The following is an 18,192-nucleotide window of genomic DNA, read 5'->3' as shown; positions in this document are numbered from 1 at the left end:
ATTTGTTGAAATTACTTTTGCCCCTCTGTAGGTACCATCACTATAACACAGGACTCCCTGATATGAAGGGCCCCTTTCCCGGACACCCACTCACTTAAGCTTTGTGAGCGCGATTGCTATTTAAAAACTCTGATTACTGCCTGATATGCATTTCTTTTTTTCTCTCTAGGTCAGTAAAATTGTGTCAAATGTTCCCCAGTTGGAGTTTCTAAACCTGAGTTCCAACCCTCTGAATTTGTCGGTTTTAGAAAGAACATGTGCTGGGTCCTTCTCTGGGGTTCGCAAACTTGTCCTCAACAACAGCAAAGCTTCTTGGGAAACAGTCCACACGATACTGCAGGAGTTACCAGAGTAAGCCCGGAGGGCATGATGGAGAGGGGGCAATGTCGCCATCTTTGTTAGTACATAGAATTACTGCAGATCTCCTGTCTCAGAAACACTAGAACAGCATGGTGGTTGGAGAATGAGGTCAGAAGAATGAAGTAATTAGAACGAGGGTGTGAGGGTCATTTAGTAGCATTTTCATTGCAATACTTGTTCAGTGTTGAGTAGCAGCAAGACATAGGATCTGTCATCCTTTGGCTAGAAGATATCCCTGAGAAGCACTTATCATTTCTACATCAACCCACCCTTTCTCCAATTTAAATCTTCTGATTACCTGATTTCAGAATTTTGCCTCAGCGCTTTTCTTAGGGAGGGAAAAAAAATCATAGTATCTATAAAATATATTAACACTCAGATGATTAAGTGTCTCGCTGGCCTGATGGGAAAACGGAACTCTTTTCAGTAATTTAAACAAGAAATATGTTTTTATTTGTCGGTTTAGAAATACTCTTAGATTTGTTTGAATCTAGCTTTCAGTATGCACGTAAGTGTTCAAAGAAAGTAGTTTAAAGAAGCATATGAAACCATAGTTTATTTGTCTAACTATGGAAATGATCAAGGCCTTTTGAACCTCATCTCTCCCCATTTGTTCCATCCAAGTTTCTCACTATCCCTCTAGTAAGATTGGTTTCCTCACCACATGCAGCATCTAGCATGGCTTAGAGTGAGTTTTTAAATCCCAGTTCTACTTACTGACCATATGACCTTCGATAAGGTCATTAACCTCACTAAGCTCTGTTTTCCTTGTCTTTAAAATGGACGTAATTGTATCTGACTTGCAGAAATAGCAGTATAGTCTAGGAAGCACTCGGAGCAAGGCCTGCCTCAGGAATTCAGTAAATGATAGTTTTTATTTTATTTCTAAACATTCTGTTCATGCTGTTTGTGGGATTTACCTCTATGTCCTTGCAACTTACGCAAGTCTACCTTTCCGTCCAGGCCACGCATTCTTTCCTGATTATTCTAACTGCAATTTCAGTTCCACTCCTATAGGAACTGCTATTGTACTTGAAGTTAGTACTGCTTTATTCAGCACTTAGTTATTTAAGCACAAAATTAATTTAGTCCTGGGTTATATCATTCTCTGCTGTTTTATGTGTTTTAGGTTTTGTCTTCCCAGCTATATTTAAGCTTTAGGAAGACATCTTTATATTTTCTCCATAATCCCTACCGGAGTCCCCCATACTGTAGGCACTTACTTACCGAACGAATGAAAATAGCTGCAAAGTAGAAACTTAACTGCTTTAAACAATGAAATATTTCCTTTTTTTCTCTGCAGTTTGGAGGAGCTTTTCCTGTGCCTTAATGACTATGAAACAGTGTCTTGTCCTTCTATTCGCTGTCATTCTCTTAAGCTACTACATATAACAGACAATAACCTCCAAGACTGGACTGAAATTCGAAAGCTAGGAGTTATGTTTCCTTCACTGGATACTCTCGTCCTGGCTAACAATCATTTGAATGCTATTGAGGAGCCTGATGATTCACTGGCCAGGTTGTTCCCTAATCTGCGGTCCATCAGCCTCCACAAGTCAGGTGAGGTATAGGCTTGTTCTTGTTCCACATGCAAATCGATCTGAGCTTATGCATGATGTAAATCAAAGCCCATTTCTTTCAGTCGTGGTTCTGCCTTCTCATAGGATACATTTCCAAGAGTGGCGTGCGGATGCCTATTGATTAGCTAAATTCAAGGCATTCGTTTTCATAAATGCTTTGATACATATCAAGTGGCCGAGCCTCCTATTAAAGATAGTTTATATATTTATATTTATATATATGTAGTTTCTCTATTAAAGAGGTCCTACTGTGAAAAGAGTGAGATGAAATTGATGAATTGGACAGTAAAAGGCAGAGTAAAAGGAGTACGAAGAATTACAAACTAGACTATTTTGTCTACTTAGGAATTTCAACTTGTAAACACTCACCTTTCTTTTCTGGTATTTATATATGATCGATTGCCAGGTTGCTGCCATCCAATTCTGTGTCTCCCAGGAATGCACATTTTTAGCCCATTTTTATTTTTAGTTAATAAACTTCATTTTTTGAGAAGTTTTAAATTCACAGCAGAACTGATCAGGAAGTACAGCGTTCCCACATCCTCCCTGCTCTCACGCACAGCCGTCTCATGGTCAGAGTGCCAGCACCAAAGTGATACATCTCTTAAAATTGAGCCTACATTGTCCCATCACCCAAAGTCCACGGTTTACATGGGGGTTCACTCCTGGTGTGGTCCATTCTGTGGGTTTGGACAAACGTTTAATGACAATGTCTCCCCTTTCTAGTATCATTTATATTAGTTTCACTGCCCTAACAACCTTCTGTGTTCTGCCTGTTCGTCTCCCTGTACCCCGCAATCCCTGGCAACCAGTGATTTTTCTCCTGGCTCCATAGTTTTGCCTTTTCCAAAATGTCATATAGCTGGAATCATACAGCATACAGCCTTTTCAGACTAGCTTCTTTCCCTTAAGAATATGCATGTAAATTTCCTCCGTGTCTTTTCCTGGCTTGATAGCTCATTTCTTTAGGACTGAGTGATGTCCCATTGTCTGGATGCACCCCAGTTTATTTATCTGCTCACAAACTGAAGGACATCTTGGTTGCTTCAGAGTTTTGGCATTTATTAATGAAGCTGCTGTAAACCTCAGTGTGCAGGGTTTCGTGTGGACATAAGTTTTCAGTTCACTTGGGTAAATGCCAAGGAGTGCAATTGCTAGATCATATGGTAAGAATATGTTTAGTTTTACAAGATACTGCCAACTGTCTTCCAAAGTGGCTGTACCGTTTTGCATTCCCCCCAGCAATGAATGAGAGTTTCTGTTGTTTCACGCCTTCAGTGGCATGTGGTGCTATGAGTGTTATGGATTTGGGCCATTCTGATAGGTGTGTAGTGGAACCTTGTTTTAATTTGCAGTTCTCTAATGACATATGACATTGAGTGTCTTTCCACCTGCTTACTTCCCATCTGTATGTCTTCTTTGGTGAGGTGTCGGTTCAGGTCTTTTGCTCATTTTTTTTTTTTAATTTGGGTTGTTCATTTTCTTATTGTTGAGTTTAAGAGTTCTTTGCATATTTTGGATAATGATCCTTTATCAGGTATGTCTTTAGCAAATATATTCTCCCAATCTATGGCTTTTCTTCTCATTCTCTTGACATTGCCTTTCAGCCCATTTCTTAAAATAACTTCATAACTAAAAATAACTCTAATCTACAGTTGAAAAAAACATATACAGTTTAATTTGCCATAGAAGTCATAAGGTTAGGAATTAAGTTTTAAAAACTAGCATTTTGGATAAAGAAGCTGTGACTGTGCAACTTGACACCCATTACGTTAACTCTGTCCTTCCTCCTAGATGGAAATATGGTTCTGAAGGGAAGAGAGCGGTGGTGGCTGGGGATAGTTATGCACCGGAGCCCTAGTGTATTGCTCCTCTGCTTTTGCCCTTGCTGCAGGTGGCTAGAAATAGGAAGAGACTGCATTTTCTGAAATAGATTTAACATGTTATAAAAATCAACCAACTTCATTATGATGGGCATATTTTTCCTAGCAGTGCCAAGTATCGACTTGGATCATATATTTGCTCACAGCCATAGGGAAAAAAATTTTTTTTTTTTTTTTTTTTGCACGAAACAGTTTTAATTTGTTGCATGTTCTTCTTGCCCAGTGGTTCAGGTTCTCTGTTTTTTTGTTTTTGTTTTTGTTTTTGTTTTTTTACTGTTCTTTGTGTTTTTTTTTTAATTTTTTCAGTAAAGCTAAAGCTTTTGAAGCACATCAAGTGCCCCACAATAGAAGAATGATACAATAAAGAAAGGTGCATAATGGCATGGAATATTATAAAAAATATGGAAGCTTCACGAATTTGCGTGTCATCCTTGCGCAGGGGCTGTGCTCATCTTCTCTGTATCATTCCAATTTTGGTATATGTGCTGCCGAAGCAAGCACCAGGTTCTCTGTTTTTTGTTTGTTTTACTTTTTTTTTTTTTAAGATTTTATTTATTCTTTTGAGAGAGAGAGAATGAGAGAGGAGAAGGATAGAGGGAGAAGCAAGGTTCCCCTTGGATCTGGGAGCCCAATGTGGGACTCGATTCCAGGACTCTGGGATCATGACCTGAGCCGAAGGCAGTTGCTTAACCAACTGAGCCACCCAGGTGCCCTGTTTGTTTTATTTTTAAAATCTGTTTTCCCTTTCCCCAAAATGAGGACAGTATGTAGGAAAGATAATAGTTAGTTTTCTATTCTACTTACCTTGCCCCATTTGAGAATTTGTTAGGTAAAGATTTGAGTCTGACAGTATCAACTCGGATCAGTAGTTCTGTTCTGTGAGTCTATGTTTGACGACAGAGTTGACCACATCAGCTTTTTTATATAAGCCCAGTATACATCTTACCCACTGAAACCACCAGAGACCCTTTTTACAAGTCATTTGGGTGGAGAATCAGTAGATTAGTGGGGTGTTGAGGTGTTGGAGAATAATGTTCCCTCCTTGACCACTGGCTTCACAGGGAGAGGAGAGGCTATAGGGAAGTTTTTGTGGTATTTAATTGTGTTTTGTTCTTTCCTTGGATGAAGAAAATTTTCAGGATGTCCAACTACAACGTTTAGAAGGACTTTAACATTTCGGAAATCAATTGAAGTAATTTTTTTCTATGTTAATCTTCTTATTTGTGTGCTTTTCTGGATTTACTTAAGTAATATATTTCTCAAATTAGGTTTGCAATCCTGGGAAGACATTGACAAACTAAATTCATTCCCCAAACTTGAAGAAGTGAGATTGTTAGGAATTCCTCTTCTGCAGCCATATACCACCGAGGAGCGGAGGAAATTGGTAATAGCCAGGTCTGTTGTCCTGATTACTCTCCTTTCTTCTCTCGGGCCTTATTTCATTAGAGGGATAATGCACTAATGGAGGGGAGTGCGCTGTAAGTTTATCTGTCTCTTGAACAGACAGTGCTCGAAGGAGCTGCTTCTGTAGCTTGAAGTCCAGAAGAAAAGGAACACAATATGGTGAGAAAGATGTGAAAGGTAATTGGCCTGCCAAGGCCACTGAAACATTCTCTCACAGATCTATTCTGCTTTTCTACCTTTTAATACTTATAATATTCGAAGTCCTGCTTTTCGATCATGAAGAAAAATTAGGTATAATAGGGAAAGAGTTCTGTTTCAGTTGTCTTTACTTTCTCTATTCACTTAGTGGTCATTTAAAGTGTAAATACCTAAAAATTGGGCTGTTTTATTAATATGAAACTTAAGAGAGCAGCATCTGTGTTTTCTTCTTGATTATAGATGGGCTCAAACATGACTACCACACTGTTATGTTCTTCCTTTGACTCCCCTGCCTTTCGTGTCTCTAACTCTGTCTCCCCAAGACCACTGAAATGAGTTTTGATTTCTGTATGAGCCTTTAGCAACAATAAGATTCTGGCTGAGATGTAAAGAAAAACAAACTTTCATTTGTTTTCTTTGTGTACTCTGTGTAGTAGTTTTGAAAGGGGCTTTACGGTTCCCTAAGGAAGAGTGGGTCTTCAAACAGGTTGTTGATCTTCCTGCCCAGCTAACACCTAGCAGATCCATACTGCTTTCCAGTTGTGGATATACACAGTAATGTCACACTGAAGAAATACATTTAGGCATACTTTTCTTCTAAAAAGAATAAGGCTTGTAGTAGACCTTATGCTTTATTTCCTTTACATAATTCTTTTGTAAAGGTAATAAATTAATTCCTAAACAATAGAGCCCATTTGTCCTGACCTCCACTTGTAGACTTGTGCTGTCCACTATGGTGCCAGTAGCCCTGTGTGACTTCTGAGCACTTGAATTATGGTTAGTCTGAACTGAAGGCTGCTTTAAGTATAAAATATACACAGAACTTTGAATACTTTATATGAAAAAAGAATGTAAAGTATCCTATTAGTTATTTTTTAGTATTGATTAGATGTTGAAATGATTAAGTCCTCAATCTATTATATTAAATAAAATATATTAGTAAAACGAATTTCATTTTTTTAAAATTTTATTTATTTATTTGACAGACGGAGATCACAAGCATAAAATATACACAGAACTTTGAATACTTTATATGAAAAAAGAATGTAAAGTATCCTATTAGTTATTTTTTAGTATTGATTAGATGCTGAAATGATTAAGTCCTCAATCTATTATATTAAATAAAATATATTAGTAAAATGAATTTCACCTGTTTTATTTTTATTTTTTAAAATATGGCTATTAAGGAACTTAAAATTATATCTGTGGCTTGCATTATATTTAAGTTGGACAGTGCTGGCTAGAATCTCATTTTGAAAGGCAAGGTATAATTATAAACGGCCAGTGTCCCATCTAAAAATGAAACTTTGGATATTTTTGGTCCTTTTATTCTATACCACTTTAGTTCATGTAAGTAGTTGTACACAAGCAGAGTTATATCAAATGTGTCCTCTCAAGAAAGTAAGATGGGGGCCTCAAACCAATGATTTTACTTCTAAAGCTAAATATTCTCGCTGTCTTAAAATGCCTTTATTTTGATTTTACTTACAGATTGCCATCAGTTTCCAAACTTAATGGCAGTGTTGTTACCGAGGGTGAGCGAGAAGATTCTGAGAGATTTTTTATCCGTTACTATGTGGATGTCCCAGAGGAAGAAGTGCCATTCAGGTAAAAACCCCTCATCAGTTTAACAACATTTGAGCAAGTATTGAGGCGATTTAAGAACTCTTGTTTTAGAGCAAATCTAATAATCTGTTAGAGGACTTTGGTGATAGGTTTAAAAAAAAAAAAAGGAAAAAACACAAAGCAAACCCATTTTGTCTCATTTTCCACAGTGTATTTCTTCTAGCCTTGCACTTGTATTAAGAATGGTTGGGTAAGTATTTGACTACTTCCATTCATACTCCATATCATTGATTCCTGTTTGACCCTTTTCTCCAGGGACACATCTTTACCTACCCCAAAGCTGGTCTCTTCCTTCACATTGATCTGCTTTCAGGATATACTAAGTTCTGCAGTTTGGAAGATTTGGCAAATAGGCATTAGGTTTAGAGAATATGAGGAAAGGACTAGAAAATAGACTCTTAAGGAAATACTAAAGGAATTAGGATGGTCGAGTATGAAGAGAAATGCTGAAGGCTCAATTTGTAATTACCTTTAAGTATATGAAGAGTTAATATATGTGGTTTGAGGAGGAACTGCCTTTTTTTAATAGTCATTTATTTTTTTATTTGAGTATAGCTGGCACACAATGTCACGTTAGTTTCATGTTACAACATAGTGATTCAATAAGTTACTATGTTGTGCTGTGTTCACCACAAGTATAGTTACCGTCTGTCACCACACAACACTAATAGAGTACCATTCATTATGTTCCCTGTGCTGTACCTTTAATTCATGCTATCACTGGAAGCCTGTGTCTCCCACTCAAGCCCCCTTCTCCCTGGCAGCTGCCGGGTCTCGTATTGGTAGGTCTGATTCTGCTTTTTACTTGTTTGTTTTGGTTTTTAAATTCCATGTAGATGTGAAATTGTATGGCATTTGTCTTTCTCTGTCTTATTTATCTCACTTAGTATAATATCCTCTGGGTCTATCCATGTTGGCGCAAATGGCAAGGTCTCATCCTTTTTCATGGCTGAGTAATATTCCATTGTGTGTACAGGTGTGTGTGTGTGTCTGTGTGTGCCACATCTTCTCTATCCATTCATCTATTGGTGGACACTTGAGTTGCTTCCATATCTTGTCTGTTGTAAATAATGCTGCAGTAAACATAGGGGCACATATATTTTTTCAAATGAATGTTTGTGTATTCTTTGGGTAAATACCCAAAAGTGGAATAGCTGGATTATATGGTAGTTCTGTTCTTCATTTTCTTATTTGTTAAGGGAGAGAGCACACAAGCAGGCAGAGCGGCAGGCAGAGGGAGAAGCAGGCTCCCTGCTGAGCGGGGAGCCAGATGCGGGACTCGATCCCAGGACCCTGGGATCATGCCCTGAGCCGAAGCAGTTGCTTAACCCACTGAGCCACCCAGGCCTCCCTGTTCTTCATTTTCTGAGGAATCTCCACACTATTTTCCACAGTGACTGCACCAATTTGCATTCCCACAAACAGTGTGTGATGGTTGGGAAGGAGCTACATTTAATACTCCAGAAATCTGAAAGGAAAGGTAGCTGGTATGGTATAGGTAAATACACAAAAAATAAGATACCCCCAAAGACTGGTTTCTAGGTTTTAGTAACTAGAACCACTTACCAAAAATGTTGTATGTTTTCCTTAAGAACTTTAACAAATAGTATGAAATCGCATTAGACAAATAGGATGCAAATTAGGAGGGTATGTGAATCAAAGCAGTTCGTCCTTCTGGTTACAAATTTCTCCAATTCTAATTCATTCTTACTAAATATATCTAATAATCCCCCAGACTTTTCCATTATTTATCGGCTTTGAGGGGGTTAACTCTCTGTAAGGTTGAACCAGTACTATATAAAAAGATTTTGTGGTTTTGTTAATAGTATTTTAAAGCCCAAACATTTAAAAAAATTAGACAAATTAAGAATTTTAAAGATTGCTCTTTAAAGGTAGCTAAGAACAACGAAGTAGAGAGAAATAAATACTACTGTGCCTTTTAATACAACCTAGAAATATTAGGTTAAGCAGCATGAATTTTGTCCGTTTTGTTTTTAAATTTTTCACAAGAGGCGATTGGGAGGGAGACAAACCATAAGTGTTTTGTTTTATTTTGGTAAAAAAATTAGTCTAATATCTATAGTTTCATTTGATTTCATCTAGCCTATTAGTGGGAGAAGTAACTATCTGGGCTTTGAGCATAAGTCCATCATTATAGTTTATTTGATTTCATCTGCTACAGGGAGTCATATATATATATATATATATATATATATATATATAAAATTTATATATATATATAAAATTTATATATCTCACTTAGTATAATATCTTCTGTGTCTATGTGTGTATATATATGTGTGTGTATGTATATGTGTATATGTGTGCATACACACATATACATGTATATATAGAGAGAGTATGTTGTTTTTTGTCCTGATGGCATAATTATCCTAAAATGCATATAGGCCTTTGCATTAGTATTCTTAAATGCACAGAAATCATCTTCAAGCACAGGAGGAATGTATTAGGTGAATACTGAGAAACTGCAAGAACTGTTAGGCAAGCTGGAACCAGATGTAGACAGGAACCGGTGGCAGCAAAGATAGCCAAGTTTTCACCTTGTAGTGTGTCTCTGCTGGCACTGTCCTCCCTAGACATCACAATGCCAGACCTTCACCAGTGGACCCTTGCGGCTGTGCCACAGGCTGTGCTGAAAATAATCTCTCCCTGACCTTTGCCTCATTACCCAAGGATCAGAAATCTGTGTCTAACCAATTGATTAGCTGTGTTTAGGGTATGTGCTCACATTTGTCTTCAGAGAGATAGGGAGAGGGATTATCTGTCACTTTGGCTTCTGCAGTGAGAGGTAGAATCTTCCCCTGATCTTGGGACATTTTCCCAAATAGGAACAATTCATCAAGAAAACATCTCTTGTAGTCTGCCATTTTGACTATCCAGCATCTATGCATATACTTTTTCCCCATAGTTGCATATATAAAACAATTATTCTCACCTGTCCTAATGTAGTCCTTTTACAAATGAAAACACACTTCTTTCTCCATGAAATGAGATAACCTATTTATTCTGATCCTAAGGACTCTGACCAATTAGCTACTGTAAAAGATTCAAGCTATTTCAATTGCTACTCTAGCCTTGCTGCCTGTTTATGTAATTATGCCTACTTGACCACTCACTAGTGGTTGAATGTCACTGCTTAGTCTCTTCCAGTCTTCCTGAAATTGAAGTGAGCAAACTGATTTCAGTACCTTCCTGGCCTATAAAATATTTTCCAAAGACGTCAAGACCTTGGAAAAGGAAGTGTCTTCTGGGTCCTTTTAGGGTTCGTGGATGGAGAATGGGTGAAAGGTCATGGGTGACAATAGGTTCCATGATTCATGTGTCCTGAAGTGTTTTATTTCCTCCTTCAACATCATCCCCCAAATTCCTGGCATCTCAGCTTCCCTTAGCATAGACCACCATGAATCCAATTTCTAATCCTCCCAACTATACGAAAATGTAGAACCACACTCAGGCACTGAAGCTAGCATTTTGAACTCAGAATCTCTGGTAAGGTAACTGTGTTAACAACCTCAGCGAGATCTGAAATTGCTTCTTCCTCAGTCAGCCTGCTCAGAATCTATTCCTCTACTAATTTCCTGTATTTTTGTCCATATAACCAAATTATTGTAATTCTTTTGATACATTTGTAGTCAGCCCCACAGAGCCTGCTGTGATCTGATGGCAGGAGAGCAGAGTGTGTATGTGAAAGGATGAGGCAGGTGGGAATTCATTTACCCATGCAAGGTAATTCCTTTAGGAGGCAGATTTTACTGCCTTCTCAAGCGGGAGAGGAACAGTCTCATTCAAACTGCTCGCAAGGGGGCCTACCTGAGGAATGGGGATTCAGGATGTTCCCATCCTTCAGCATCTTCCTGTGTATAAACCTCCACTCCAATTCATTCTTTCCCCACTCCACTCTCTCTCCAGCCAGTGCTTGAACTTTCATATAATAGTCCCAATATGGATACAAATTTAACTGACCTGTAATTCACCAATTTGGAGCATCAAACTGTGCATTGTTTTTATAGCTACCTTGACTTTGTAAGAAAGAAAATAGCCTTTTCTTTTCTTTCTTTTTTTAAAAAAGATTTTATTTATTTATTTGACAGAGATCACAAGTAGGCAGAGTGGCAGGCCCTGGCAGGGGCGGGGGTGCAGGGGAAGCAGGCTCCCCACTGAGCAGACAGCCTGATGCAGGGCTCATCCCAGAAATCTGAGATCATGACCCAAGCCAAAGAAAGAGGCTTAAACCGCTGAGCCACCCAGGTGCCCCAGAAAAGAGCCTTTTCTTTAAGGTACCTGGGTTTCAGTCTGTGCTTTGAGCTTAATTCCTTGGTATTCAACCTTAATATTCTCTTACTGTAGGCTAGCTTGCTCCTTGAGAGTAGCGGATACTCTACCTCACAGTCTTGCCTTCTTCTTCCCTTCTTCCTTCCCCTCATGCAGCACTCTCTCAATCACCCTGAGCTTTCCATGAGACCCCAGGTGGGCATTAGTTATTTCACTGCTCCATGTCAAGGCCTTTGCAGAATCCCTTCCAGGAACACTAATATGACACTCACTAGGCCCTACTGGGCCAGAAACCAATTTCAGATTGCCCGTAATTACCTGAGGGGCTCTTGCTGGTGATCTCCCTGCTGCTGATTTCTTAGTGTACACAACGAAAACCAACTCTGGCCAACTTAAGTAAGGTAGAAAGTAAGTGAAATGAATTGAGTAATATGAGTGAGTAAAATGAAAAGTGAGTAATAATGAATACTGTGTGGCTCACAGAATTGACAAGAAGATTAGAGAATTAGGTTAGGGCGGGACTGATGGAAAGCTAGGCACAGCCAAGATTTCTGTATCTTACTCTATACAGGATGCTTCTGAACTGCTGACCAGCCAGTCATCTCACGCTGCTAGACTTCGGTGCCCCCCGCCAGTCCCCGCCAATCCCCGCCATTTACAGCCATGCCTTCGAATTCTTGATTCTTCTGTATCTGCTCTGCATAAGCTCTGTTACAGCTCATGTCTTTGTATTTCCAGTTATGGTTAGGTGCGTTTGTTACCTTTCTGTGTTCTGGCTTTCAGGGAAAGAATAATGTTTACTTCTCTATAGCTTCTCTAGTGGAAAGTAGTTCCTACTTCTTGTCCACCTTGGGTTTCTCTCAATTCAGAAGGGCATTCAGATGCTGGGCAGCCGAAATTGACATATAGCCACTGTAATACCTGTTACCTGGTAGTTTTTTGTCTGGGTTTTTGTTTTAAATTTATTTTTAAGGTTTTGTTTATTTATTGAGAGAGAAAGAGAGAGAGAGCAAGCGCATATGCAAATGAGGAGGGGACAGAGGACTAGGTAGAGAGAGAATCTCAAGCAGAAACCCCCCCCGCCTCCAACTAAGCCCTGAGTACAGAGCCTGTTGAAAGGGATGGGGAGCTCAGTCTCTCAACCCTGAGATCTTGACCTGAGACACAATCAAGACTTGGACGTTTAACCAGCTGAGTCACCAAGGCACCCCCTGCCTTTTTTTTCCTAGTAAGTTCTCCAATAGAATGATCAGTGTACTCAGCAAATATTTTTTGAGCCAGTGTGATTTTCCAAGAACTGTGTTAATAAAGAATTATAGGGGCACCTGGGTGGCTCAGTGGGCTGCGGCCTCTGCCTTCAGCTTAGGTCATGATCCCAGGGTCCTGGGATCAAGTCCCCTTGCATGGGACTCTCTGCTCAGCAGGGAGCTTGCTTGCTCCTCCCTCTTTGCCTTGCTTCTCTGCCTGCTTGTGGTCTCCGTCTGTCAAATAAATAAATAAAAATCTTTTTAAAAAAAATTATGATAGCATTCATGCTGATATCAAGATAGAATGGTGAATAAACATAGAGGAATTTATATTAAAATGCATTTATTATGAATTAATACTGATATATAAACAGGGTATTTACTATTCCTATTATCTTTTTAATTGTCTTCCAAATTATATGCATAATCTCTCCCTAAAATACCAGTGAACAGTGACTAGCCCAGTGCGTAGTTAGTAAAAGGTGAGAATTTGACTCTGGATAATTCGGTGTTTCATACAGAACCACGTTTGAGCTTTAGTTTCCTGGCAGGGTGCAGGTATCCACTTGTTTTGGAGGAAGCATTCCTTTTCGTTTGACCATGGACTTTTTAAAATCAGTACTTAACTTGATTTTCCTATAAAATCCAACTTCTGCAACATCCATTTCCTGTTGTTAGGCTCCCTGAGCTTTTCCTTCTTCCATGTTCCTGTCTTGTGTCATTAAATATGTCATACCTTTTCTCAACTTAGACATAAGAAAAGTTAACCAATATGTCTTTTGAGGGCATGAATAAAAAGCCATTATCATCAGTTGAATGTCCTTTATGGTAGCAAAGTTATTTTGTGAGTCAGTTGGATTACTCACACACATCTGTTTCCATGTGATTAGTCGTTTTAGCAACAGAAGACTTTGAAGATGATCTAGAAATTTACATATTCTCTTTTTCTACCTCAGAATAAAATATAGGCTCCAGTTACCTGAATCATTTCCATCTTTTATGATGGACAGAGTAAAATGTTTAGAAGGCAAAAGGGAGATGTCCTTAATTAAGAGTTTTATAATTTCCTTTAGGTACTCAGTTATCCTTACTGTTTTCTACTGGTGGGTGGAGCTGAAAGTCCTAGCATCTCTACTGTAGATGTTTATGGTAATAATAGACTAACATGAAAAACTGAGCAATCGCTCATATGTTTCATTTTTATTTACCTTGGGAAATAACATAAGGTGAAAAATCTCTGTTCTCGATTCTTGGCCTTTAAACATCATAGTGTTTGCTTTTCCAGTCAATGGACTCTTTCTTTTAAAGCTTCATCTGTGCCTTGTCTTTTCATGGCTTGTGTAGGAGTGGTGTGCTTTTTCAAAATAAGTTCAATGTGTGCTGCAGGGGTTTGGAAAGATGTCCTCACTGGGCCAGTCATATTTCAATTATTGGGCCCTTATATTTTACCAGAGGAATTTCTAGGAAATCACTCTGGATTCTAGCTGGGTTTCAAAGGACAGTTTAATTTATTTACTGAATACTTACTATGAACCAAGAGGCCTGGGCCAGAAGCTTGGAGACAAAAAGACGAAAAAGTAGTGTCTACTCTCGAGAACCTCATCATCTGGGCTGCACTTGAGACATTATTTCCTTTGCTGGATCCTCTTCATGTTCCCAACCTTTCAAAATAAAGTTACTGCAGGATTTGGTCCTGGGATCGCTTCTCTTCTCTCCTCGTCCCTTAGTTACTTTTATCCAGTGCTGTGGCTCTCACGTCTTCTGTATGACAGAACTGCCAGACTTACCCTCCAGCCCTGATCGGCCCTTGAATTCCAGCCTAGTATTCCTAGACGTGCTGCTTCACGTCTCCACCTGGATGTGGAAACCTGATGTGTTCCAAACCGAACTTCCCATCGCCTCCCTTACCTTTCCCGGCCCCTCCTCCACTGCCACATCTGCTCCTCTCTCTGCAAGCTTTCCATCACTCTGTTTTTCCAGCTGCTCAGGACAAAAACCTCAGAGTCATCCCTGATTTCTTTCTTCCATATCCCACATCAAGTCCATTGGTGGTTTTTTTTTTTTTCTTTCACTAGTACTTGCAAAAACACAGAGAGAATCTGTTTCTTTATACCATTCGCTTTAGTTCAAGCCTTCCTGTCTCCCTCCTGTATGGTCTCCCCGAATTTACCCTTGCTCCTATAGTTTATCCTCCACATAGAAGCTGGTTTATAAGAACTCAAGTTTATTTGAAAAACAAAACAAAACAAAAACTTCCATGCTGTTTCCGAAACACACCAGGCATGCTCCCACCTCAAGCCTCTGCACTGTTGTCTCTCTTTGGAATGTACCCCATTAGCTTTGTGGCTCTCTCCCTTGGGGATGCCTCCCTGATCGGCCTATCTCAAATAGCACAGCTCTGTCCCCTACGATTCTCTTAACTGGCTCGTACTTTTCTTACTGAGCAATACCTAACTGGCATTTCTTCTGTACTCCTGGCCTTCCCATGCCGTTCTGTGAGCTCTGCAAGAGCAGGGACTTGCTTATACCCTCAGCACCTAGAGGCTAACAAAATAGCAACCTAACAAAATAGCAACTGTTGAGTCAAATGCCCGAATCTTCACATTATGCTCAGGGAGCACAAAGCAGGGTTACTTAGCTCTCCTGCAAGAGGTGGTACTTCCAAGAAACAATTGAGTCACCCTGGTGAAGTGAGGGGAGAATATTCCAGGCAGAAAGGAATTCAAGTCCTTATGTGTAGTGAAGAGCAGCTGTTTGTTAGGGCTCGGTGAAAAGCAGGGAGGAAGTAGTGGCAGACAGTGCTGGGTAGGAAGGTGGGAACCCGGGCAAGCCCTTAGAGACTTTGGTATGCCCTACCAGTAGATGAGGGCTTTTTCTCGAATGCAGTGGGAAATCACTGAAAGGTTTCAGGCGGGGAGATTTCCTGGGGGCAGATTTCGGTTTATATTTAGAGGGAGAAGCTGCGAGAACCCCTTTTTTAATAGCTGTTACTTTGGTAAAGGAAGTGTGCATTGGAGGCTGCTATGTCCCTCGACAAAGGTACACGTGTTAGGACTGAATTTCGCTCTAGAATTTGAAATCGTCCTTTAAAAACATGCTGTGATGTTCTACCTTTTTTCTGGTATTTATGGCCCTGATTTCTCTAGGGGTGGAAGAGTATCTTCTTTAGAAAGAAACCTCCGTGCTTATGAATCTGTCCGAATCTGTCGTTTGCACCTTGCCATTTATCAAGTGTCTGTCCACATTGCCTGTGTTTATCAGTTTTCTTTATGTTGTGTTTGCTTTATCTCTTAATTCCTCTGAGAGAGTGAATTTAAATTGCTTATTTAGTACTGAACTAATACCAGTCTTCTTCTGTTAAGTTTTAAAGAGAGACAAAAAGGAAAACCATGTAACATTTCTCTTAGAAATCAACACATCATGTATCTTTTCAGATTGAAGTGTTTCTTTGTTTTTGATTTTTGTGTTTTTGTGGGTTTTTCTTAGTGGTTTGTTTTCGGTTTTTTGTTCTGTTTTGTTTTCTTTTCTTTTCTGAGTGTTTTTGTTTTGCTTTTAGTTTTTACTTTAATCACCTGGTGCTCATCATTAGGCATATGCTCCTTAATCCGCATCACCTATTTCACCCATCCCGCCACCCACCTCCCCTCTGGTAACCATCAGAGGGGGGCGCCTGGATGGCTCAGTCAGTTATGCATCTCTCTTTGGCTCAGGTCATGATCCCAGGGTCCTGGGATCAAGCCCTGTGTCTGGCTCCCTGCTCAGTGGGAAGTTTGCTTTTTCCCCTCCCTCTGCTCATGCTTGAGCTCTCTCTCTCAAGAAAATAAATAAAATCTTTAAAAATAAATAAATAAAAAGAGAGAGAGTCTGTTTCTTGGTTTGTCTCTCTTCCCCTTTGCTCCTTTGTTTTGTTCCTTAACTTCCATATATGAGTTAAATCATATATTTGTCTTTCTCTGACTTATTTCACTTAGCATTATACTCTCTAGCTCCATCCACCTTGTTGCAAATGGCAAGATTTCAATCCTTTTTTTTACAGCTGAGTAATATTCTGATATATATAAATATCTCACATATTGTTTTTCCATTCATTTGTCGATGGACACTGGGGCTGCTTCCATATTCTGACTATTGTAAATAATGCTGCTATCAGCATAGGGCTGCATGTATCCCTTTGAGTTAGTATTTTTGTTTTCTTTGGGTAAGGACCTAGTATAGTAGTTAGGATTGCTGGATCATAGGTAGTTCTGTTTTTAATTTTTTGAGGAACGTCCATACGTTTTCTGGAGTACCTGCACCAGTTTGCTTTCCCACCAGCGCTGTGCATGAGTGTTCCTTCTCCACATCCTCACCACCCCCTGTTGTTTCTTGTGTTTTTGATTTTAGCCTTTCTGACAGGTGTGAGGTGATATCTCCTGGTAGTTTTGATTTGCATTTCCTTGATGATGAATGATGATGAGCATCATTTCATGTACCTATTGGCCATCTGGATGTCTTCTTCGGAGAAATGTCTGTTCATGTCTTCTGCCCATTTTTAATGGGATTATTTGCTTTTTCGGTGTTGCATTTTCTAAGTTCTTTATGTATTTTGGGTACTAAGTGCAGAACTTTTTAATTTTGATATAGTTCCAATAGTTTATTTTAGTTTTTGTTTCCCTTGCCTCAGGGGTTTCTAGGAGTTTTATGGTTTCATATCTCACATTTACATCTTTAATCTGTTTTGAATTTATTTTTGTGTGCAGTACAAGAAAGTGATCCAGTTTCATTTTTTTGCATGTAGCAGTCCAGTTTTCCCAGAACCATTTGTGGAAGATGTTTCTTTTTGGTTTTTTGTTTTGTTTTAAAGATCTTATTTATTTGAGAGAGAGAGAAAGCACAAATAGGGGGAGCAACAGGCAGAGGGAGAGGGAGAAGCAGGCTCTCAGCTTGGAGCTCGATCCCAGGACCTGGGATCATGACCTGAACTGAAGACAGACGCTTCACCAACTGAGCTACCCAGGCGCCCTTGTTTCTGATGGCCCTTGCTCTTGATGGTAGTGGGGAGAAAGTAAATTCACTGATTTGGGGTGTCACTCTTTTTTTCAGACTTTACAATTTTGTTTTCATAAAGACTTAGAAGAGGCATAGCTCTAGTGAACAATTATTTGCTGGGAGGAAACACAGTTGTCAGAGACGAAGTGGCAAAGCCTGAAATAGGTTTTCTTAAAAGACTTTGCTTTACTTTTACTCTCCCCTGGTACCTCACTTTCTGTTTGCCCCAAGGAGTCCCTAAACCATGCCCTGGGAAATCCTTATTTATGGCATCAAGGATTGCATTAGACGTTCCTCAAAAGTTTCTTGGACTGTCATTAGCGGTAGGCTTTTTAAAACATGGAGAATATGTTTTTCCTCTGTAAGACGAATGGCGTTTCTAAATACCACTGACTGCATCTTCACATTATTGTGAGAGCAGGGCTTGTATTCGGACACCACCTCAATGAAGGCTTACTTTGTCTTGGATGCTGGAGAAATCCTAGTGTACTGTGTCCGTTACTTCATATTCCTTCCAGACAGAGGACCTGCTGTTGTGAAGGAACATTCCTGCATTGGACATGAGTCTCCTGG

General features: G+C 39.4%; 1 protein-coding gene and 1 non-coding gene across 8 annotated transcripts in view; one reads left to right on the top strand and one right to left on the bottom strand.

Moving 5' to 3' along the window:
- The window catches only part of TBCEL (tubulin folding cofactor E like), a 73,776-nt gene that overhangs the window by 32,606 nt on the left and 22,978 nt on the right, over positions 1 to 18,192 (top strand). For all 7 annotated transcript variants that reach the window (XM_013054971.2, XM_004750079.3, XM_004750074.3 and 4 more), the window contains 4 exons: positions 170 to 351; positions 1,664 to 1,920; positions 5,092 to 5,218; positions 6,917 to 7,033. In XM_013054971.2, the coding sequence (XP_012910425.1) occupies positions 170 to 351; positions 1,664 to 1,920; positions 5,092 to 5,218; positions 6,917 to 7,033 (683 nt within the window). The remainder of the gene's footprint in view (positions 1 to 169; positions 352 to 1,663; positions 1,921 to 5,091; positions 5,219 to 6,916; positions 7,034 to 18,192) is intronic.
- On the bottom strand, positions 4,218 to 4,324 carry LOC123392203. Its single transcript, XR_006606910.1, has one exon. It is a non-coding gene; the product is annotated as a U6 spliceosomal RNA (small nuclear RNA).

Source organism: Mustela putorius, unplaced genomic scaffold, assembly GCF_011764305.1.
Source record: "Mustela putorius furo isolate JIRA1106 unplaced genomic scaffold, ASM1176430v1.1 tig00000460_pilon_pilon_pilon, whole genome shotgun sequence".
NCBI lineage: Eukaryota > Metazoa > Chordata > Mammalia > Carnivora > Mustelidae > Mustela > Mustela putorius.
The sequence above is the reverse complement of the archived record's forward strand: the minus strand, read 5'-3'. Positions and strand labels throughout refer to the sequence as shown.